General features: G+C 37.8%; 1 protein-coding gene across 1 annotated transcript in view; it reads right to left on the minus strand.

Annotated features, from left to right (window-relative positions):
• LOC149847391 (auxilin-related protein 2-like) overlaps positions 1 to 18943 on the minus strand; it is a 41170-nt gene extending 22227 nt beyond the window's left edge. Inside the window, exon 1 of the mRNA XM_089996990.1 lies at positions 17992 to 18943. Coding sequence (XP_089853116.1) covers positions 17992 to 18581 — 590 coding nt within the window. The 5' untranslated portion in view covers positions 18582 to 18943. The remainder of the gene's footprint in view (positions 1 to 17991) is intronic.
• Positions 18944 to 26297: the final 7354 nt, after the last annotated feature.

Raw genomic sequence — 26297 nt, forward strand, 5'->3', positions numbered from 1 at the left:
GTCGATGGGTTTATAAAATTAAAACCAAGAGTGATGGTACTCTTGAAAGATATAAAGCCCGTTTAGTAGCCAAAGGTTATGCCCAAGAATATGGGATTGATTATGAAGAAACCTTTGCTCCGGTGGCTCGTATGACTACTGTCCGAACCTTAATTGCCTTAGCTTCTATCAAAAAATGGTCTATTTTTCAAATGGATGTCAAAAATGCTTTTTTAAATGGAAAGCTAGTTGAAGAAGTATATATGGAACCCCCTCCTGGTCTAAGTATTCCTAAGGGTAAAGTCCTTCGCTTAGAAAAAACTCTTTATGGACTTAAACATGCACCAAAAGCTTGGTATGAAAGGTTTAGTCGTGTTATGATTGATATTGGTTTTCAATTCTGTTTAACTGACACTGCTTTGTTTATTAAGAATTCTGATGCAGGGATCATTGTGCTTCTTCTCTATGTGGATGATATGATCATCACCGGAAGCGATAAACAGGGAGTTAAAACAATCAAAACACTTCTTAAATCTCATTTTGAAATGACTGATTTGGGCTTGTTGAGATATTTTTTAGGCATTGAAGTTGCTTATTCTCCTAGAGGATATTTATTATCTCAGACTAAATTTGCTTTTGATATTGTTTTCAGGTCTGATATTACTGATGATAAGAAAGTTGACACTCCAGAAGTTGTTAATGTTAAAATGAAGATTGATGATGGAGAACTTCTTGCAGACCCTACTCCTTACAGACAGCTTGTCGGGGCACTTTCCTATCTATCCATTACCAGACCAGATATAGCACATGTTGTTCATACAGCAAGTCAATTTCAACATGCTCCTACTTCTGTTCATATGGGAGCAGTCATGCGTATTATCAGATACATCAAGTCCTCTCTTTCACGAGGACTTTTCTTATCTTCCTCCTCTTCTCTTGATTTAATTGCATATACTGATGCTGATTGAGGAGGTGATCCCAATAACAGACACTCAACCACTGGCTTTTGTGTCTTTTTAGGGGAATCATTAATCTCGTGGAGGTGTAAAAAGCAGCAGAAGGTATCTCTCTCATCCACCGAAGCTGAATACAGAGCCATGGCAACCACGACCATGGAAGTAGTTTGGCTCCGACGACTGCTTGCTGACATGGGAGTTGAAGCAACAAAGGCTTCACAAATGTGTTGTGACAACAAAAGTGCGATCTACATTGCCAGTAACAGAACATTCCACGAACGCACCAAACACATCGAAATGGATTGTCACTACGTCAGAGAGGAATATCTACACGGGATAATTGATCTGCCATATGTCACTTCAGAATATCAGTTAGCAGACTTCTTTACAAAGCCTCTCGCTGCTCCCCGATTTCACTTTCTCTTAGACAAACTTTCGCTCATTGTACCGTAAGTTTGAGGGGGAGTGTTAAAATGTAAAACTGTACATATATGTATATATAATAATATTATATTATTATATATATATATAAATATATTTTTAATTTCTTTCTTTTCTGTATTTTTTTTCCTTTATTTTTATTTTTTTGTCTTTATGTCATCTAGTTCAGTTTGAACTAGAATGACTGTTGCTAGTCAAGTCCTGTCCAGACTTGACTAGCAATAGAGCTGTTGGACTGACACAGTAAGAGCTGTTGGACTGACACATTCCAACAGCTCTAAATAGAGCTGTTGGACTGTGCCCAACAGCTCTATTGAGTCCTCTTTCAGCTGTGTATATAAAGGGGTGCAGCCCCTCTTGTATTTTACCCCAATGCTTCTTAAGCAATTGGTTTTTCATATCAATAAAGAATACATTTTTATTTTTATTTTGTTTCCAGTTATACCCTTTTTAAGGGTTGTGCTTTAGTGTCATTCTTGACACTTGCTCTTGTTAATCAAAGCACGTGTTTCGAAGATCCCCATTTCATTTCACTGAGTATACCCTTTCGCGACTAATCTGGCCTTGTACCTTTCAATAGAACCATCAGATTTGTACTTTATTGTATATACCCATTTACATCCAACAATGTCAGCATCTCCTGGAGAATCAACTAGATCCCAGGTATGCTGAGATACTAAAGCTATCATTTCTTCTTGCATAGCCAACTTCCAACGAGTATCAAGTTTTGCCTGTTGATAGTTCAGAGGAATAGTTTCAGCAGATAAGGCTGAGATAAACGACTTCATCTGATGTCCAATTCTGGCATGGGAGACAAAGTGAGATATGGGATATAAGGTACATTGTCTTGTCCCCTTTCGTAGAGCAATAGGCCTGTTATCATCATCCTGAAGATCACAATTGTCAGTAGAACTTACCTTAGGAGAAGAAGAAGATGAAGGCTCTTGCGGAAGTGGAGCTCTACGCACATATACCAATGGTGGATTATTAAATCTGGAAGAGGATGAAGGTTGGTTTGGTAATGAGGGCAACGATTCCAAAGGAAAAGGAGGTATAGGTAATGGAAAAGACTCAGTTGGACCAACCTGCAGCGGGGAACCGGAAATGGAGTAATATGGAGAGGATTCCAGGAAAGATACATCCGCACTGACATACTCTCGGCGAGAAGTAGGATCATAACATCGATAGCCCTTTTGATTTTTAGGATAACCGATAAATATGCATTTTGTAGCTTGAGCAGCTAATTTATCACGGTCAGGGCCAAGTTTGTGCACAAAACAAACACATCCAAATATTTTTGGTGATAAAGGAAAAAGTGGAGCATTAGGTTTGAGGATATGTAATGGAATTTGATCACCCACAGAAGACGAAGGCATGCGGTTGATCAGATAGCAAGCAGTGGTAATCGCATCACCCCAGTATAACGCAGGAACATTAGATTGAATCATAATGGTCCTGGCAACATCAAGGAGGTGCCGATGTTTTCGCTCAGCCACCCCATTTTGTTGAGATGAATAGGCACAGGAAGTTTGTGGTTGGATGCCATGATCTTGGTAAAATTGTAACAGACCTTTTGATTTAAACTCGAGAGCATTATCAGTGCGAACAATCTTGACAATAGATTCAAACTGAGTTTTTATTTCAAGAATTAGGGATTTGATAAGACTTGGAACTTCAGATCGTTCTTTTATTAAAAAAACCCATGATAACTTAGAGAAATCATCAACAATAACAAGATAATAACGACACTGAGTCCTAGTAAGAATCTTACTAGGACCCCATACATCTGCATGAAGAAATTCAAACAATTTATTACTAGACTGACTCTGACTAGAAGGGAACGAACTTCGATGATGCTTGTCCAACTGACATGCTTCACACTGAAATGATGTGGTGGAAGGAATCTGAGGAAAGACCGACCGAAGTTTTGACAATGAAGGATGACCAAGACGACGATGCCACTGAACAGGACTGAGTGAATGTTCCACTGCAGCATTAACAGAACCCATTGGATGATGTAGGTAGTAAATTCCATTTTCTTCATAGCCCCCACCAATCTTCTTCCCCGTCAGCAAATCCTGAAAATGACAACCCATTTGATCAAAAATCACTCTACAGTTTTTTTCTTTTATAAGGCAACTAACAGAGAGTAAACTTTGAGGAAAGTTTGGGGCATGAAGAACATTATTCAACTCTAATGAGGAGGATATAGAAATATTTCCCTGACCAGCAACCGGGAAGGAGCTCCCATCGGCTAAGGAGACTCCAAGCTGAGCCTTAACATCCTTAAGATCTGAAAAAACATGTGAATTTCCACACAAATGTCTGGAAGCACCAGAGTCAATAACCCACTTACTATCAGTCGGATGAAGATGATTTCCGGTTGAATATGCAACACCAGCTACAGGAGGTCGAAGAGCTATCAGCTCATCATATTCTGCACGACTAAGGGTGATACTACTTTCATTTTCAGCGATATTCTCTTGTACATTTGTTGCCTCGAGAGTAGTCACATTTGCTTTAGGAGTATATGACTTTGATGAAGAAGATGTTGGCCGACCATGCTTATCCCAGCAACGATCTTCTAAATGTCCAGATTTTTCACAAAATGTACATTGAAGCTTTCCTCTGCCTCCCATACCACGTCCACGTCCTCGTCCTCTGATATTCTGAATATTTCCACGCCCATAACTAGATGGGACAACAAGAGCAGATGACTGAGTTATAGGCTGAGACTGTGGCAGAGAGATCGCAAGTCTACTCAGACGATTATAAGCATCAGCAAGAGTGGGAACATCAGATCCAGTCAACATTTGAACTTTTGCAACAGAAAAATCTGAAGAAAGCCCTGTAAGAAAACGAGCAACCATGGTTTGTTCTTGATAATCCTTTTGCTTCGAGCAACAAAGAGGCCTGTGAGCATTAAGTCTTTCAAACGCAGCTTTGACAGAAGCATAATACTGGGCCAAGGTCTGATTTCCCTGTTGTAAATTATATATTTCTTGTTCGACTTGCAGGATACGACTCACATTCGTTTCTTGTGAGTATGTATCACGAAGATTGTCCCACATCAGTTTTGCTGAATTATAGTAGATCAATCCATCTGCAATATGGGGTTCAACACTATTCATGATCCATGACATAACTATGTTATTATCTTCATCCCAAGTAACATATTTTCCCAACTTTTCAGTGGGTTCGCCTTCCAACAAAATGTGTTTTCGACGATGTCCAGATACCGACATCATAAAAGTTCTGGACCACCTGGCATAGTTGGTTTCATTCAACCTAACAGAAGAGCCATACGCGAAGGGGTTGGCAAACGCCTTATACTCCCCAATCTGTTCCATTTTCGAATCATATTTCGAACTTTCAGCCATACTGTTCTCTAGAACAACAAGTATTTAAGTAGAGTTTTCCACCACTATAAGGAAGCAGCCCTGCTGTTTCCACAAAACAGTCCACAACCAGCAGGTAATCACTCCTGCTGCTTCCACGACAAATGTATAGCTGAAACTAATACAACACGAAACACAACTCACCCCAGCAGAGAGTTAAGACCATTGCTGCACCCAAACACACCACGACCAACAATACTATTCAGTTGCAAAGCATACGAATACGACAAATGTTGTTTCCAAAACATATAGAGCATAACTGACAATCAGTCTTCAAACAATTAAATAGATCAATCATATCTCGATGACACGCAGCAAAAAAAAATCAGAATCACGGTAGTCACGCAATCAGCACAGAAAAATATGACACTCTCGGCTGGCACGCAATATCACAAACACTTGTTGTGTGGCAGGAACAACCCAGAACAGCCAACAACTCTCGGCTGCGATACAGCAGCACAGAAGCCTGCTGCGTTACCCAAATAGCAGCACGTCAATCACAGCATGCACGCATCAGCAGGAACTCATCATGCTCCAGAAAATCACGCCAGGCGATAAAAAATCCAAAAAAAACCCAGATAAAATCTGTTTACAGCTCCAGGAGATCACGACAGATCTGGGTAAGATCCATCCTTAGATCTGACGACAGATCTGGGTGACATCCCAGATCTGTTATCAGATCTTCCCACTAGTGCAACAGCAAACCTGATATAAATTTTTTTTTTCCGCAGTCTGAAATTTTTCGTTGGTGACGATCAGTCCTCTTCGAAATCACGCTCCCGAGATCGCAAGCTCTGATACCATGTAGACAGGGGCAGCCACCTGTGTAGAGAGAGAGAGGGAGAGAGAGAGAGAGAGAGAGAGAGACGGCTGCACAGAAAACTCAATGACATAAAATTGATTAGGGCTTCTCTCTATATTAAATAGAGAGAGACAAAAAAGAGAAATTACATCTAAATCCTTATAAGAGTAAAATTTCAAAAAGACTCTAATATAAGAGTACTTAACATAAAACCACCTATTCTCAACAATAATCATGCATACAAATGAGGTTGAAGAGGATACAAATCAATCCAAGAGAGCTAGTAGAACTAGTGCAGATATAGTACAAGAGCGACCATCAATTCCCCAAGGCCGGATTAATCGTTTCTTCAGCAGGAGACCTAAGCAAGGTATGCATTATATGCATCTTGTATTTTTTATTTTACTTTATTCTATACATGCATTTTTTATATTTTAGATTAAGGTTTTTGAACATTTTAATTTTTTAACATATTCATTATAAGAAATGAAGGAACAAAAGGCATGGTCGTGAAAGGCAAGGAGGATGTGATGATGCAGAAAGTTCTCGATCTATTGCGGACCTGAAGGAGAACAGAAAAATGACAGATTATTGATTGTTGTCAATGAAATGAAATCTTGAATTCTTAATTATTCTTTTGATGATGTAGTTGGAGTAGTCCAACTTAGAAACTTTTATGTTACTTTTTTTTCTCATGGTCTTATAATATTTTGTTGCTTTGATATGATTTTTTTTAAGCTTGCACGAGGAAGTGAAGTAATGAATTATGTTAATTTTAAGTTTACAGTTTAGAACTTTATAGCTTAAAAATTTAATCATATCACTATGTATTATGTAATCTTTGAGTTTATTGATTTCTCATTTTCTATGTTGTAGAGATCACAAGAATCACAACATTAAATAACAAGTCATTTGATTTTTTTATTGCAAAAGGTACGTTTTTTAATTAAATTTATTAATTCCCTTAATTCATTATTTAGTGCTTGCATGCATTTGTTAAATGGTTGCAACAAAAATGTGAATTATGATGTTTTCTTGATGTATTATTTTTTAGAAAGTTGCAATATAATGCATTTAGATAATTGCAACATGTATTATTTATTGTGTTAGATACTCATGTTTTATTTTGTCAATGATAACATAAATCTTATTTTTTAATAAATTAAAAGTATATCATTACATTTTTGCTTCCCTTTCGCTTCCCACTCGAATCTTAGGTCGCTTCCTTCTTCGTTTCCTAGGTCGCTTTCAGTTCGCTTCCGAGACGCTTCCTGGTTCATTTCTAAGTCATTCCGTGCTTCCCACTTCCTAAAATTTTAGAAGTGTCTCGCTTCCCGCTCCCGCTTTCTCGACTGGCAACTCTGTTGTGTACCTCCAAGCTCAAAAAAACTATGAACCACACTTATTGCAGAAGAGAGGGCAAATGTTGAGAGATTGCTAGAGATTAAAAAATATTCATGGGAGCAAAATGGAGTTTCCATTGTTTCTGATGGGTGGACAGATATTCAAAGGCGTCCACTAATCAATTTCATTGCTTCTTCGCTTAGTGGCCCAGTATTCTTGAAAGCAGTTGATGCATCTGAAGAATATAAAAATGCTAAGTATTTGAAGAATATAAAAATGTTAAGTAATAAAAGAAGTAGGTGATCAGAAAGTAAAACAAATCTTACACACAACGCTTCAGTTTGTAAAAGTGCAGCATTGAGTTTGGAGAGTGAGTATCCTCATATTTTTTTGACTCCCTGTATAGCACACAACTTGAATCTGATCCTCAAGAGCATCTGCAACCCCAAATAAGAAGAAAATTCACCAACATATGCTCTATGTTCATGGATTGATGAATTAAAAAAAATATCAAAAGCATTAGAAATTTTGTTGTCAGCCATCATCATGTTAATGCTATATTTAATAGGCATTTTGACATGAAATTGTTGAAGGTCACTGAAATACGTTTTGCGTCCATCATTGTGATAGTAAAGAAAATTAAGGAAGTGAAAAATGCTTTGGTTAGCATAGTGACTGATGAGAATTGAACATTCTATCATGTCTATGATGATGTCAAGGCTCAAGAAATTAAGAAATTCATTATTGATGATGAGTTTGGGGACAAAGTCATATATTTACTTCAATTTACACAACTTATTTGAGAAATGTTGAGAGAGGTGGATAAGGATGAACACATGTTTCACAAAGTTTATGAAATGTGGGATAATATGATTGAAAAAATACAAGTTGTAGTTTTCAAGCATGAAGGAAAAAATTCTGCATTGGATGATTCAAAATTTTTTAACCATATTCATTCAGTTTTAGTCAGAAGATGGGATAAGAGCAACACTCCTTTGCATTGCATGACACATTCTCTTAATTCAAAATATTATGCAAAAAAGTGGCAAGACAGTGGTATTGATCGTGTCCCTCCAAATTTAGACTCAGAGCTATCAAGGCATAGAAATATGTATATGACAAGACTTTATCCAGAATCACGTATTCTAAATTAAGTCACACAAGAGTTTGAAAAATTTGCATCTTCGAGATTATATGGACATGCATTACTAGCAAGAGAAAAGGATAATATAAATCCTATTATATGGTGGTCAACATTTGGATCAAAAACACCTCTTCTCCAACGTCTTGCATGAGATTGTTATCCCAATCAACTAGTTCATCCTGTTGTGAAAGAAATTAGAGCAAAAACAAACTTACCAGCAAGCGTTCAGAGGATTTAGTATATGTTCATTCAAATCTTCTACTACTTTCGCGAACCAATGACGAATACAGGTACTAATTTGCTCTCTTAGTTATTTGACTATTTCTTAGTTTTTTCATTTAAATATACTTATATTTACCATTTTCAAAATGTTTAAACTTTTTAATAATATAGACAAGGATCATCCAAATTTTAAGATGTAAACCCAAAAGAGTGTGACTTAAAGGGAGAGCATGATTTCAACATTACAAACATGGATTCATCTGAGCCCAGTCTTCCTTCTTATGATGCATTTGATGATGAAGCAGAAAATTATTAAAATCAATTACCTCATCGTCTTATACATTGTGTAGGATATACTTTTGGTATGTAATTATGCATTTTTTGCTTCTTTTGTTAGTATACTATATAATTTACTTCTTTTCTGCTTTACTTATTTTATTGTTTCTATAATATATTTAGGTTGATTTAATTGTGGTGTTAGTTTTTATGATGTAAAATAGAATTATAGATTGTTAATTTGATTTATTGCATTCATGATGATATTATGATAATTGTTTTTTATTTCATTAGTGTTACCGGTGGATGATTGTTTCAAATATTTGGGATCTACCATTCAAAAGTACGGAGAAGTTGATGGAGATGTAAATCATAGGATAAAGGTTGGGTGGATGAAATGGAAAAGTGCAACTGGAGTGTTGTGCGATCGTAGAATGCCATTGTGGTTGAAGGGAAAGTTTTATAGGATGACTATTAGACCTGCTTTACTATATGGTACGGAATGTTGGGCTGCCAAGAGACATCATATTCAAAAAATGAGTATAGTTGAGATGCGTATGCTTAGATGGATGTGTGGAAATACAATAAAAGATAAGATTCAGAACGAGGAGATACGTAAGAAGGTAGGTGTTGCACCCATTGAAAATAAGATGAGAGAGAATCGTTTACGATGGTTTGGACATATTCGGCGAAGGCCTAATGATGCTCCAATTAGAATGATGGAGAAATGGGAAAATATATTAGTTAAAAGAGGTCGGAGTAGGCCTAGGAAGACATGGATGGAGATGATAGGAAAGGATATGAATGCTTTGAACCTCACCGAGGACATGGCATTGGATATAAATGATTGGAGGAGAAGGATTCATGTGGAAGACCCAGAATGATTTTTTTTTTCATATCGCTGACCCCAATTGTTTTGGGATGAAGGCGTTGTTGTTGTTGTTGTTGTAGTGTTATTGTTGTTATTTGTTAACTGTTAAAACTTAAAAATTACATATAATGTATATATATATATATATATATATATAATTTTTTATATTTTTGCCGCACCCGCACCCATGTGACATAGGAAATAACAATGGAACACAAGACTTAAAAAAACAAACAATTTCATTAAGAATGAAATTCACATAATACAAAAGAAATGCAAAATTACAAAAAACCTCACTATAATCACTCAACCACCCACACTCTCTCAAAAAACACATATGCACACCCCCTCTTATTTATAGAGGGGAGAAGAGAATAAAAGGAGACAGAGCCCCCTTCTAGTTGTTGGAGAGGGTCCAATGGCTAGAAGTCAACCATATGTTGACTAAACATATATATATATATATATATAATATTTATATATACATACAATATATATTATATTAATATATATATGTATACACACCAATATATATACAAAAGAATACATCCATCTTAACAATGTGGATAGGGGATACACATGCTAAGCGAAGTGCCCGTGTGACATAAGCTATACTCTAAGACCAGCACTGTAACACTGAAGCAAAATGAACACCAGCTCATCCATGGTTAGAAATCATTCAAGCTAGACATTACAAACTAAAAAGTGAAGGAAAACAGTAAAAATAGAAGCGCTTTCTCAGGCCTCAACCTTCATGAATACCTTGATGGAAGAAACCACTACAAGGAGTCAGTTTCCCAAAGCAGGCATTGTGTCATCTCAGAAACAAAACAATTGAAAGAGGGCGGGTGGAGGGAATCTGCAGGATAAGAGGGGGGATTGTAAGCAGGGAAAAGAAGAAAAGAGGAGGAAAAAAATCCAGCAATAGTTGCTCATCAGACTGTTTCCTGTCAACCTTCGTAATGCAATCCAGATCTCATTTCAGAACAAAAGAGAGTTTAATTTGTCCTTGACAATTTCGGAGGAATCCAGTCAAAACGAATGTTGAAAAAAGCAGTTTTCTGAGATAGTCATGCCTGGCTGCCCAAACAGAGCAGCAGAGACAAACCAACAAACATCATAAATGGTCTTAAAACATCCTAATGAGGTTGTGATTATTTCCCCTATTCGTACAAACATAAAGACCTAACCATAAGCCATTCAGACAATAAGAGATAAATGCAAGAATGTTCTTCTAATTAAGTGATAGACTGAAAACATGAATACAAGTTCAACAAAAGTCAGCAGCATAAACATGCATATACGGGAAAGTTCCAACTTCCAACCATAGAGAACCCAATGGTTGGATCATGGATCATCACAAAAACTACAAAACCTCATAAACATGGATATTAGAGTTACCCCCAACAAAACTCAAGTTAGAACAACATGTAAAACACTCAATAACCCATAATCTCCATATGTTGGACCACAATTACCATGTTCTCTACCTTCAGACAACACCTGTGAGCCACATTTGGCCATCTCATTTGATGAACCATGGTTTCATGCATATCCAGAAACCATTGAATCCAATACATCAAGAAAGAAACAAATTAAAGTGTACTTTATGTGTATTATTGGAATTAAATATGCATCATACTATCTCACCTTTAGAACCCTAACATATTTTGATCTTTGTGTACCTCTAAACCACAATAAGTGATCTGGTCACTAGCAATCTAGAAACCACAACCACGGTGGCCACATATGCAACATTCCAAAGGCTGTTAAATATAGGAGTTATAGTGTGATCCTAGAACTGATAAAATTACTTCACTTTTGTGATCTGTTGTTTTTTTTCCACTTCTTATATCAATTACTGTACTTGCTTTCTGTTTTTCTTGTTCGACAAGAATGAGAATGCGACATCCTGAACTCCATGTTGCTTATTTTTAGCAGGATGGACTCAAAAGTAATTAGCACACTATTAATGAAATAGAGGCATAACTGAGTTGAAAAATAATGGCATATTGGCTACACTTGAAAGCAGTAGTGAAATATCCAATAAAAGGATAGTGAGTTCAAGTCACATGCTAGCTTGTAAAGCAAGAAAAAAGGAAGAAAAAAAAAGTAAATAAATTGAGAAGATGCATGCTAACAAAATCACACACTCAAAAATTCAATCAAAGAAATTGAGAAGATGCACGCTAACAAATTCACATACTCAAAAAATTCAGTTAACTAAAAATTTTGATCTCATAGTTGAACATGGAAAATTGCAAAAAAATAAAAGAATAGCGTTATTAGTGTTGAGACTAAGATGTTTTTAGTAAATAAGTTTTTCTAAACTAGAGGTTATTTGAATCTTATTCTTTAATGAGGGACCTGGGTGTAATTTTGTTCCTTGGACTATCTCTATTTAATATAGAGATTAGCCCTAATTGAAAGTAAGAAGTACGATTATTCTCCAGCCGTCTCTCTCTCTCTCTCTCTCGGTTGCTGCGCATCTCACCTTACCTTTAACATGGTATCAGAGCCGCGTCCCCTCCTGGGATACAGTTTCTGATCGTGGGTCGTGTAATGCTGTTGTGGCTGATCGTGGAAAACTGCAGCAATTTGTATCAAGTGTCGTGAAACGTGGAAAGTGGCTGATCGTGGAAGCACTCAGATCGTGGCTGATCATGGAAGCACTCAGATCGTGGGTCGTGTGATGCTGCTGATCTGATTTGATTCTCTGTGTTGTCGACACAGATTTTTACATGAAAAAAAATCTGATCGTTGCAAATTGATTGGATGCTGCGGGCTTCAAAACAAATGATCTTTGACGTGTGGATGGTGGAGAAGTTCAGATCGAGTGAAGATCTGATGCAGAGAAGTCGCGAAATCAAATCAAGTGGGGGTCGGTTCTGTTGAAGGCTGTGAAGAATCAGATACAGCAGAGATCTGATCCATTGTCCTTGGGAGCGTGATCTCGTGCCCTGCGCCAAGTTTGAGTGAGTTCTGTTGAAGGCTGTGAAGAATCAGATACAGCAGAGATCTGATCCATTGTCCTTGGGAGCGTGATCTCGTGCCCTGCACCAAGTTTGAGTGATTACAGAAAAGGTGTGATCGATCTTTGTTTCGAAATAAGTAATACAGATCTGAGATCTGACAAATGTCATGACTCAGATCTGTAATCAGATCTAATGGTTATGGTGAATATCTATATTCATGTTGATAAGTACGAGTGTTGAGCAAAAGTCGTGAAACTGATTTTATTATGGCTGTCGTGATTTATATTGCTGGGAGCAACTGTTGTGAATACCTTTATCCATGTTGATAAGTACAAATGTTGTGCAAAAGTCGTGAAATTGATTTTTTTTTGCTGTCATGATGTATATGGCTGGGAGCAGATGTCGTGAGTTAAAAAAAAATTTGTTTCTGCTCATGTTATCGCTGGTTGTGCTCAGATTCTATTTAGCAAGCAGTTGGGTGCTGTGTCGTGATCTTTTTGATTCAGCAGGCTTGAAAGAAGTCTTTGCGTGCTCATAGTATTGTTGGTCGTGCATCTGGTTGCTGTGTCGTGACGTTTGAAAAACAGCATGTTAAAATTTTTTTTTGGAATCAACAGGCGTGATTCCCTGCTGTGTTGAAAAATATTCTGTTTGTGGGAACCTTGTCTTTTGAAGTGGGATTCTGTGTTGGGTGCTGCTACTGGTTGTCGTAGTGGCGAATGTGTGATGGTAACACATTCTAAGTCGTGTTGGATGTGTGATCTTGATTTACAACCTATAGTCATCCTTGGTTGAGGTAAAAGGTTTTGGTCAAGTTTCTTTAAAATTATATTTGAAATTTGGATCTGAACAGTCGAAGGTCATGTTTCTCAGATTTCATTGGTGAAGTCAAAACTTGATATAGTCGGGCTTGTTGTTGATTGTGGGCATGCGCGTGTGGTTGCTCCTGCATTTTGTGAATCAAGCCCATTAGTTTATATTATGGCTCAAGTGGTTAAATCAGATGCAGATTCCTCCAATGATTGTGTAACTCTTAGTAGGGCTGAATATGACAAGCTCCTTGCTTTACGATCATCCAATTCGAAGTCTTCTGTTGCGGAGGTTGTGTGCTCGGCAGGTGATGGCGTATCTGCTCAAGGTGGTAGGTGGGTCATTGATTCTGGAGCCTCTGGTCACTTGTGCGGAAACTCGAGCAACTTTTTGAGTTTAAAACCTGTGACAGGTCAAAAAGGGGTACGTCTTGCTGATGGTAGCTCTTCCCTAATTGTAGGGCAGGGAAACATGTCTATTACCCCTACTCTTCAATTGTCACATGTTCTTCATGCTCCTTCGTTTCCACAGAATTTATTATCCGTCAGTCGAATGACAAAAAAGTTGAATTGTAGAGTGATTTTTGATCCTATGGGATGCACCTTTCAGGACTTGCTGACGGGGAGAAGGATTGGTGGTGGCTATGAGGAAGGTGGTTTGTATTACCTATACCAACCAGAGGTTTCGGCCTATTCTGTTGTTACATCATCCTCAAGTCCTCTATTGTGGCATCATCGTTTGGGTCACCTTCCAGTGACAAAACTTCGTCGTGTCATTCCTCATATACCTCCCTCAGTTTCTTTTCAGTGTGAAACATGTCAATTGGGAAAACATTGTCGAAGCTCTTTTCCCTCCAATCAGAGTCCATCAAGTCAAGGATTGTTTGAACTTCTTCATGTAGATGTGTGGGGTCCGAGAAGGATTCCGAATAGATCTCAATGTCGTTATTATCTAGTTATTGTTGATGACTTCTCGAGACTATCGTGGGTGTTCCTATTAAAAGATCGGTCTCAAGGTCCTGTCATTCTTAAATCTTTAATTGCAGAGATAAAAACTCAATTTGAAATATGTGTTAAAATTGTTCGCATTGATAATGCTCTTGAGTTCAAATCCAAAGACTTACTTCAATTCTACTCTGTTAATGGGATTCAACCTCAATTTACATGTCCTCATACCTTCCAGCAAAATGGGGTGGCTGAGAGGAAACATAGACAAATCCTTAATGTTGCTCGGTGTCTTATGATTCAATCCAATATGCCTGCTACATACTGGGGCGATGCGGTTTTGACAGCCGGGTTTCTTATAAATCGCATGCCATCAGGTTCTGTAGAAGACCAGATCCCAATTCAAATTCTCCATCCAGAGGCTCCTCTCTTTCCTATACCCCCTAAAGTTTTTGGATGTGTGTGTTTTGTGCATAAGTTGGGTCCTGATCGAGATAAACTTGTTGCGCAGTCTATTAGATGTGTTTTCCTTGGGTATCCTAAGAACCAAAAAGGATATCGTTGCTATGACCCTATATCTGATAAAGAGTATGTCAGTGCAGACGTTACCTTCTTTGAGTCTATTCCTTATTTTTCGAGTACTACTCCAAGGTTACAAGATAGTCAGGGTGATGTTTTTCCTATGCCAATTCCCCCTTTTCCTTTAGAGTCGTTCACTCCAAAGCCTGTGGCTCCATCCTCTAGGGAGAACCGATACAGAAACCCTCCTATAGTGTATACTCACAGGTTACCACCTACCTCCATGCCCCCATTATCTCCTTCTCCTGAGGCAAGTATCTCTGAGCATACTGAAGTTTCAGCTATTGATGAGGATCTTCCTATTGCTCTGCGAAAAGGGAAAAGACAGTGCACTCTTCATCCCATTTCTCAGTTTGTTTCTGAAGTTAATCTTGGGGCGTCTATGAAGAATTTTATCTCGGCTTTGTCTGCCTCCTCTGTTCCGCTTCATCACAGTCAGGCTCTATTCGACCCCAAATGGATGCAGGCTATGAAGGATGAGATGGATGCCCTAGGTTCTAAGGGCACTTGGGATTTGGTGGATCCTCCAACTGATGCAGATATTGTTGGCTGCAAATGGGTATATACCATTAAATACAACTCGGATGGGTCAATTGAACGGTACAAAGCCCGGTTGGTTGCAAAAGGGTATGCTCAGACTTATGGTGTTCACTTTTTTGAAACTTTCTCCCCAGTTGCTCGTCTTGGCACTATTCGTCTTGTTCTTTCTGTTGATGTGCACCATGGATGACTCTTGTTTCAGTTGGATGTCAAGAATGCCTTTTTGTATGGGGATTTGCATGAAACTGTCTACATGCAATAACCCCCAGGCTTCGAGGTTCAGGGGGAGTGTAAGAAGGTGTGCAAGTTGAAGAAGGCTATTTATGGCCTGAAGCAGAGTCCAAGGGCATGGTTTCACAAATTATTTGAGGTAATGTCGAGTTTTGGCTTTGTCAGGTCAGCTTCAGATCCCTCCTTGTTCATCAAGAAAACCAGTGCTGGAATTGTTGTTATGGTGGTATATTTCGATGACATCATATTAACAGGGAGCAGTGCCCAAGATATTTCTACCACAAAAGATCATCTTCATAAACACTTTGTTACTAAAGATCGTGGTCACCTTCGATATTTTCTGGGTATCGAAGTTGCAAGAAACAAAGAGGGCTTAGTGTTGTCTCAAAGAAAGTATGTGTTGGACTTATTAAAAGAGACTGGAATGCTAGGAGCCAAGCCAACTAATATTCCAATGGATCCCAAAACTCACATGTTCGATGAGAAGTCTGAGTATGTGGACAGTGCCAGCTTTAGATCCTTGGTGGGTAAGTTACTATATGTGACTGTTACTAGACCTGACATTTCATTAGCTGTGAGTAAAATCAGTCAGTTCATGGAAAAACCTATAAAAGTTCACTGGGATGCAGCTATGATGGTTATTCGGTACTTAAAGGCATCTCCTGGTAAAGGTCTGTTGTTTAAACGAAATCCATCTTTGGACGTTGTTGCTTACACTGACGCGGATTATGCAGGATCTGTTGAAGATAGGAAGTCAACATCTGGATTTTGTGTGTTTGTGGGAGGAAATCTTGTTACCTGGAGGAGTAAGAAACAAACTGTTGTAGCCAGGTCGAGTGCTGAATCTGAATACCGAGCAATGGCCCAGACTGCAGCTGAGATTATGTGGATAAAATCAGTCTTGACCGAGCTTCAGGAGAAAGTATCCCTACCTATGTTGATGATGTGTGACAATAGGGCTGCTACATATATTGCCAACAATCCAGTGTTTCATGAAAGGACTAAACATATTGAAGTTGATTGTCACTATGTTCGCGACTTGGTTCAGGCTGGGTATATCTGCACCGATCATGTATCTTCCGAAGATCAAGTAGCTGATGTTTTTACCAAAGCCTTGGCGAGACCAAATTTCTCAAAGTGTTGTGACAAGCTGAGCATGATTAATATCTATGCTTCAGCTTGAGGGGGAGTGTTGAGACTAAGATGTTTTTAGTAAATAAGTTTTTTCTAAACTAGATGTTATTTGAATATTATTCTTTAATGAGGGACCTGGGTGTAATTTTGTTCCTTGGACTATCTCTATTTAATATAGAGATTAGCCCTAATTGAAAGTAAGAAGTACGATTATTCTCCAGCCGTCTCTCTCTCTCTCTCTCTCTCTCTCTCTCTTGCTGCGCATCTCACCTTACCTTTAACAATTAGGATTCAACACATGAAATAACTAGCGTGTTCTTAAATCAATAAATGCAGTCACAACGTCATAAATCAGGTATAAGTGATGAGCCGATTGAACATATCAAATTTTCCCATATTTCCACTTAAAAGTAATTTCACTTGGAAGGTCAAACCACAATGCTGACATTCTTCAGATGGGTATCCCTTTAATTGCTTTCTATGTTGACTCTGGTGTAGTATATGATTCAATATCAAGTTAGTGACAGACGATGAATCAAAAAACACAAAATCAAACCAAACATAACCAGAATTTGTACTGATTTTGTCATGAGATAACCAAGAATGGAAACTCTGTCAGAAAATTAGCCAATCAAGGGAATGAAGCAACTTAATAAACCAAGAGAGCATACACTTTTGCTTTAAGAAACAGCTGAAAGTTCAAAAAGAGAAGACTACTCTTCCAAATGAACCTGGTGCCAAGGAAAGAGATCACAATGCACACAAATTTTGCTATTGAATACATAAACAGCCCAATCCACAGCTCATGGATTTAACGCTTGTGAATCCCATCAACTGATCACACCAATCAACATAAAAATAAAAAGGTCATAAACTAACTTCAAATGAATCAGATGGCCCATGCATTTTGCACACATCTAATAGATTCATTGCATCACCACATTGATTCATCACACCAACATAAACAATAAAAAGATCACAAAGCCACATTCAAATGAATCAGACAGTCCATAATAGAAGGCCTCATTCTCAAATAATCAAACATCAACAAAATAGTTCATTCACAACAACCAACTTTTCTTCATGAAATTGGATCTTTCAAATTCCCACATCGCAGTCCACATACATACCAATCTATCATTACATTGGGAAGTCAACGAAGAAATTCTCAATCTGACGGGATGGGCAATAATTGGATCAGAGTTTAGTCAATTTCAATGGATCAATCACCGTTTATCAAGTCATATAAACCGCCATACAATTTGCACGAAAATGAAGAATTCAGATATAGAACAGCAACATAATTGAAGATCAAAATCTAAGAATGCAAGTACATAATTTTTACCTATTCTTCTTTGTAGGTGGATCGCTGAGACCGAACCCCGGGATCAGATCGTCGAAAGCATCCACTTTTGGCTTTGTTTCAGCTGCGACCTTTTTTGACTCCATCCCCATTCTACCAAGCTCGCCGAGAAGGTCATCATATTGTGGTGGCGATGGATTAGGTGCCCCTGAGGACATCGACGCAAACACATCATCAAACTTGACCTTCGCCGAGCTCCGCAACCCTGGAACCCCCTCGAAGATATCATCATCGTAGACCGGCTTGTCGAAGACGGGCAACGACGAAGACTTCGGCGGATCCTTCAATCCCGGGAAAACAGAATCTAACCCGGACGAGGCAGCTGGGCTGGAGAACTTGGGCGGTCCCCCAAAGACATCGTCATAGGCTGCCGGATCCGGCCGGGCAGCACCAGCAGCCGGAGGGCCGCCGAAGAAATCGTCGTGGTTGTCAAGGAAGGAGTTCGGCGACGTGTTCCGGCCAGATTTCGTCGGGGGTGGAGGCGGCGGCCGCCTCGCTGACAACATCGGGGCCGATTTCCCCTGCGGCTTGAATCCGAAGTCGCGCTGCAGCAGCCCAGGGAAATCCTCCATTGGTGGCGGAGATCGGACGGTGGGGGATCGGTTTGGTGGGTGATGGGGGCGATCGAATTAGGGTTTCTTCCGTGCCCTAATTTCAGCAGATCAGGTGATCGGGCAGAGAATTAGGGCAAGAAACACAAGGGAAGAGGGATTTCATAAACATGGTAGGAGGCGAGGGAATGAGAAAGAGCTCCCCCGTGATGGAATTGGGAAGAGGAGCTTGACGGGTCTTCTTTTGTCTCGTTTTATCCAGAATTTCTCCTCTAATTTCCGGATAAACGGAAAGAATTTGGGCATGGGAAGGTGGGGAAGAAATGGAAGGGGGGAAAGGAGAGAATCTCTCACTCACTCTCTCTCTCTCTCTCTCTCTCTTCTCTCTCTCTCTCTCTCTTCTCTCTCTCTCTCTCTCTGTTAGGTCCCTATTTGAAGATTTCTTCTTTATATATCATTATTGACTTTTCTTTAATTTTTTTTATTTTCCATTTAATTGGTTTTAATTATTTTTAGTGTTAAATTATCTGGGTAAGTAGAACCGATTATCGAAATTATGGAGCATCATTCAAGAAACCTTTTTAGGAATTGGGATAATATAATTTCTTTCATCTTTCCATTTTTGCTGTAATGACCCAGATGAAATCCAAACATCATGGATGTCAATAGATCGGATTTTATTTGATATTCCACCAAATTTGATTAGTGTTAGCGGCCAAAACCATACTTGATATAAGCTGATGCAGATATGGCATTGATTTTTTGCTGCTGAATCTAGACAATATCCAAATTTGGCAGATACCTGAATCTGATTAATGTAAAAAAACAAAATTGGTATGAGCTTTTTCATTATTGGGATCTGAATTCAAACTCGATTCACTTTAGCCAATAGTCAGGACTCCGACAGGCAGAGCCAATGCAGATAGGTCTCTGATCCTGAAAGTGATTTCTCTGTATAAATATCAAAAAATTGGGATATAGTATCAGTTACATCGGATATGAACCCTAACCATTTACATGCCTATTCGCAAGGAATGCCTTTTGACACTTTCTAGTTCTGCCATCTCAAAATTCATCGTTTTTGGCTTCCTAGCCGGAAAAAACTGGTACCTTCATAGTTATTGATTTTGGATTACCGGAAAAACTTGTATACAGGTCGTCATTCAAAAACTGGTTGCCACTAAACAAAACCTAGATAACATTTATGGTGTTAGATGTGAGAAAAAATGCCAAAAACGATGATTTTTGCGGGGTAGAATGAAAAAGTGTGAAGAAAGAGTGGACAGGTAGTAGGGTTGCAAACTAATCCGACCTAAGATCTCCCAAAATTCATTGGAAAGTCAGATCAGTTCGGATCCAGGATAGCCAATTTTTACAAATTTGGCTTCTGTCAATCGCCCCGTTTGCAATGCTATCAGGTAGGGTGACACTCAATTTGGACTCTCACCAGAACTGAGTGGATCCAAAGACAGATTCAATCACGAGGTGCTGGTACCAGGTTCAAACTGCAGTCTGGCCAGATCAATGTTGTCAATATCTTGAATCATTTTGAAAACAATTCAGGTGAATTGACAGATCCAGATTCCAAGCTGTATTGAACTGAATCGGCCAACTTTCAACTAGAAAATGACATCTTTTCAAAAAATATTAATTTTAACCATTATTTGAAATTTTTAGAAAATAAACCGAATTAGCCTTGTACCGTATTGAAGTTTTACAAAATAAAACATTATTTGAAATTTTAAAAAATGTACCTGTCTCTTACACTAACCGGATTCTATAGGTCCAACCCCAATTTTTAATCAGACCTCATTCTTTGTTACCGAATTCAGATTCAATCGATTTAGTACATGTGGGGATCCTTTCATGCTTGATGCGTTCAGACCCCTTGGCTGGCCACTCCAGATAGGGGTGTCAATGGGTTGGGTTTGACCCGTACCCAACCTTATAGGGTCATGGTTTGGCGATAAAAAAAAGAGATCCTATTAGAAACTGGGTCAGACTGAAAGGGTTCGATTAATATATGGAGCCGGGTATGGTTTGTGAAATTTCATATCAGACTAGGGCCTGGCCTGAGTTCCGATTAAGACCGGTGATTTTCAACGAAAAAAAAAAGTATTATTTTACCAGGTATGAACTAGGTCCGGTTTATGTGATCCTTATAGGATCTGGGTATGGTTTTTCTTATAATAGACCCAATAGGGTTTAGGTTTGAACCCGATACCAGCACTTCAAAGACAGATCTAGGTTTGGACTCACTTGGGTATGTACCAAATCCAACCCGTTGATGCCCCTAATACAAGTAGGGGTGGGCAACCGGCTGGGCAGCTCGATGGGCCAAGTCAACCCGGCCCCCTATGGGCTGGGTTTGGGCCAAGGTTTTAGGCCTGTGCTGGTTAGGTACTGAGCCTGGGCCGACCTGCAGTCTACCAGCCTGGCCCAATGAGCCTGAATTATTTATTGATTTTTTAATAATATAAAACGATAAAAATAACTATTGCAAAATAACTTTGTAACTATTACTATTTACCTAATTATTTATATTAATTTTATAGAGACTGGAAAGATAATTAATTGAGTGGAAAGTTGGAAACTTGAAAACCAGGGTTCTGCTGGTCCAGTCCATCTGGTGCATCCCCAGACCTAACCCAGGTAATCTCATTCATGTCGATAACTTGTCCTGAATGGACTTCACCTCCTTACTCTGTATGTTTGAAAAGATTGAATCCCAATGGAGAAGGACAATTGATGATTATTGATCCTCATTGTGAGACTTTTTATCAACAGAGAAATCAGACACCGTAAAGAGCAAGTAGATTGGAGGGAGCGATGCATGATAGCAGCCCAACATCCATAATGTGAAAACTTTTGTCCTTGATAAGACTTCTAATGTCAATTGGTCTTCTTCAGGAAAAACTCCTAATAATGTATCTCAACTTAATATGGACTGTAAGATGCTTAAAATTATAGTCCTTTCTAAAGTTGAGTGTAATAATAGATGTACAATTGGACTTTGTTAAATGAAGAGAGACCCTTTCCTCTATGCATCAAAGAGACAAGTTTTCTCAGGGATGTAGGTCGCCGCGCCCGGACCTAACCACGTAATTTTGTGTGTACTTGTGATTGTGTGGTTTCCTATTCTACATGAGTGAGCTCTTTACATGGTATCAGAGTCAACTTGACTCTTACAAGTTATTGTGTCTGTGTAGTATTCTCTCTTTGGTTGGTTGATATGGCGTTAAGTTCATCCTCCCTTGTTCCCAATCTGACAGTTCAATGAAATGTATTCTCCTCCCTTGTGTACAGAGACAAGTACATGTGGTGGTTTCAAATTGAGTTTGTTATATATAGTGAGGACCTCATCAAATATGTAGATGGTTCTCATCCTCTGCCAAGTTTGTATATCAAAGAAGGTAAGCAGTTAAAACCCAATCCAAAATTTATTATATGAAAATGGGTTGATCAACTCACGTTCAGTTGGATCAAAGCCACTCTTACCAAGGTCGTATTGAGACAGATCATTCGAGTTCTTACCAGAGAAGTGTGGATTGCGTTAGAACAATCTTATGCATCTCATTCAAATGTTTGAATCCTTTAGTTGAAATGTGATATTCAAAACATGAGAAAGGAGGAAAAGAGAATGACCGAATATTTGAATCGTGTAAATTGTTTTGCAAACTCTCTTTGCGCAGTTGATGAACATGCTTCTGATGAAAATCTGATTTAATAAACCCTGAATGGTCTGATGTGAGACTATGAAAGTTTTGCTACAATAATTACTACATCATCTCTTAATAAGCTCCCTAAGTTCTTTGAGATTTATGACCTCTTGCTAAATTAAAAAAAGAGACTTCAAATGTTAAATCTCAAGTCTCCTCAACAAATAGAAACTTCTGTGACAACTTTCTTATCTCAAAGAGGGCATGTTTGAGGTTGTGGTGGTCGTGGTAGAGGAAAAGAGATTGGTTGTTATAATCCATTTTTTTTAAATTTTGGTACTGGAGATAATCAGGGGCGGTCAAGGACACCCCAACGTGATTGTAGTCAAAGAGATGGTCAGGTAATCTACCAGTTTTGTAGTTGCAAAAATTACACCAATTGTATGTGTTACAATATTACAAAAGTGTTTGCAGCCATGACACTCAACAATATGTAGGACTCTCCATGGTACCCAAATATAGTGGCTACACATGTTACATAAGAGAATCAAAACATGACGAACAAGAGTGAATATCATGGACCGGATAGTGTTGTGGTTGAAAGTGACTCGCAATTGCCTAATTTCAGTTCAAATAACATATCTTTACACCATGAAAATAAGTTTTTTAAGTTAACAGATGTTCTTCATGTGCCTTTCATTAAGCAAAATCTCTTATCATTTGCTGAGTTTTTTTGAGATAATCATTGCTTATTTCAATTTGATGCTACCAAATTTCGTGTTAAGGACTTACAAAATTAGACTACTCTCCTCAAATGAGAGAGTAAATGATGACTTTACCCATGGCTGAGTAGACAACGTGGACAAAAAAATCAGTTTTCTGAAATTAGTTTTGCTAGTCATAATAAATTTAGATGTTCTAATGAAGTTTGATGTTGCAGGTTGGGTCACCTTGGATTTAAAGTTTTGAAAAAAATAAAGAACAATAAATCTATTTTATTTGTGAGCAATAATGATCCTGAGTTATGTTCTTGTGCAGTTAGCAAAATTCACAAGTTATCGTTTGCTAAAGTGGATTTCTTTGTGCAAGCTCCATTAGAGTTGATTCATGTGGATCTTTTGAGTCTCGCATCGATGCTATCTTGAAAAGGGTATCAGTTTTAATTGTTGCTTGTTGATTTCTTAAAATTTTTTTTTTGCTATTTCCATTAGTCAAGAAGTTTGATGCTCTTTCATGTTTCATAAATTTCAAAAATATCATTGAAAAGCAAATTGATAGTCAAATCAAGATATTCCATAATGATGATAGAGGAGAATTTATCAGTGAAAGTTTTATGAGTTTTTTAAATAATTGTGATATCAAATGCTAGTTCCCTTGTTCTCACACCTCCAAATAGAATGATATAGTAGATAGAAAACACAAACATGTTGAAACATGATTGACTCTATTATTTCATGCTTTTTTTGGATCATAAATTTTGAGTAGATGCTTTCAGAACTGTGGTATATCTTATTAACTGGTTTCCTACTCCAAACCTTGGCTAAAAAACATCATATGAGCTCCTATTAAAATATGTACCTGGTTATGAGCATCTAAAGATTTTTTATGCACATTTTATCCTTATTTAGTTCCCTATGTCAAGTTCAAACTTGATCCAAAATCCAAGCCTTATGTTTTTATATGATATGATTGAACTACAAATGATACATATGTCATGATCACATTACCAAAAAAACCATTATTTCAAGATATGCATTTTTGTTGAAAAAAAAAAATCTTTATGCAAAAAAGAAAGTCTCTTACACTTTAAGAAGTGTCAAACGGGATCCAAAGTCATAAACCCAATCTTATAAGAGTCCAACATTAACTCAAACTACTCAAAAGAGTCAATTTATAAACCCATTACTCTTAGCTAATCCTGTTGAAATTGTGTCACCTATTGAACCATCCCATGAGTCCATCCATGAAACACCAATCCAACCTAGTCACTTTCATCATGGATCTTAAAATGAACCTAAAATTCTAACATCTATCCAACTCAGTCATTCAAGTGAACTTGACATGTTCAGGTCTTTATCCTCATGTTTGAATCTTATTGTTGATCTCTCAAATCAAACTCCTCACATAACACATCACATGATTGCAAGATCTTAGGATGGAACTTTAAAACCTAGATTAATTTTTATATCAAAATACCTCATTGCACTCTTAAGTGAAATGAATCAAGAAGAACAAAAATCATTCGCTTTTGATCAAGTCGTCACCAAACCTAAGTGGTGTCAAGCTATGAAAAAAGAAATAACGACTCATTACCAAAATCGAACTTAGATCCTTGTCTCTCCCAATAACGCTTCTAATCTTGTTGGGATGTAAGTGAATCTATAAAATTAAGAAGCATGCAGATGGAACCATAGCTAAGTATAAAGCATGTCTAGTTGCCAAGGTATACAATCAGTAGGAGAGGGTCAACTACTTTGAAACTTTCAACCTTGTTATCAAGCCCATGTTTGTCAGGATGATGTTATATATTGTTGTTAGTTTTTGTTGGCTTATTCATTAGTTAGATGTTAATAATGTCTTTCTTCATGGTGTTCTAAAAAAAAAAGTTTATATGAGTCAACCAACAATCTTTAAAGATAAGAGTTGTCCTAACTTTGTGTGCAAATTAAATCGTGCTCTTTATGAATTAAAACAGGCTCCTCGAACATGGTTCGAGAGACTTCATGTCTATTTAGAAAAAGTTAGGTTTTACTTAATCCAAATTGATTCATCTCTGTTCAGCTATTATAATAATGATTTTCATATGTTTTTTCTCATATATATATATTAATGACATCATTATTACAAAAAATTCATATGATAATATTAGACATATTATTCAAGATTTTGGTTGCAAATTTTCTATCATGGACTTGGGCCCTCTACATTACTTTCTTGAAATTGAAGTGGTTTACGAGTCCTCATGAGTGATGCTATGTCAGAGAAAATATATTTTGGATCTTTTGCGCAGAACAAGCATGATAAAGTGTAAACATATGGTTACTCCTGTTGCACAAAATGTTGTTCTCTCTAGACACGAGAGAACACAGTTAGAAGACACCACTTAGTACAAAAGTATCGTTGGGGTCTTATAGTATGTTACCTTTAGTAGACAAATATAATCTATTCAGTTAATAAAGCTTGTTTGTTCATGCATGAACCAACTCAAGACCATTATGCCCATGTAAAAAGAATTCTGAGATATCTCAAGGGAACCTTAAATTTGGGTCTACATGTCAAGAAGTCTAATTCTCTTCATTTTATATGCATACTCTGATGGTGGCTGAGCAAGATGACCAGATAATCGCAAATCTATCAATGGTTATTTGACATTTATGAGAACAAATATGTTATCTTGAAGCTCATTCAAACAATGCAATGTTGTCATATCTAGTACAAAAGTTGACTATAAGCCAGTCGTAGGTGCCATCTCTGAGATAGTTTGGCTCAAACAACTGTTAACAAAGTTGAATGGCATTTCTCCACGAAGAAGTTCTTACCCTATGGTGTGATAACCTAAGAACCATGTATCTTGTTGCAAATCTCGTCTTTCATGTTTGAACTAAACAAATTGAGACTGACTACCACTTTGTTTATGAAAAAGTTTCTAAAGGAGAAATTGATGTGCAATTCATCTCTTATCAAGATCAAGTGACTGATAGCCTTACTAAGTCGTTGACAAAGCCTAAGTTCAATTATTTTTGAGACAAGCTCAATCTCATGGAGATTGGTTTGAAGAAGCATGTTAAGATGACAGCTGAGAGTCCATGAGATCTAGAACCAGCTCAAAGTCCCACATCGAATGTAAAGACTCTCAGTGGATCCAACATGAAGAGCTCCAAGGAGTTGAAGACTCCTAATATGAAAATATCTATTCCTGATAACACTCCTAATGTTAATTGGTCTTTTACAGGAAGAACTCCTCTTAATAATGGATTTGCATGTGATCTCTTTATAACTGGGAGCTGGGATGAGAGTTAATGCACTTGTAATGGGAAGTGGCATTGTATTTACACTAAAGCATGGAATTAACAGCCAC

This window comes from Nuphar pumila, chromosome 2, assembly GCF_984573655.1.
Source record: "Nuphar pumila chromosome 2, dmNupPumi1.hap1.1, whole genome shotgun sequence".
NCBI lineage: Eukaryota > Viridiplantae > Streptophyta > Magnoliopsida > Nymphaeales > Nymphaeaceae > Nuphar > Nuphar pumila.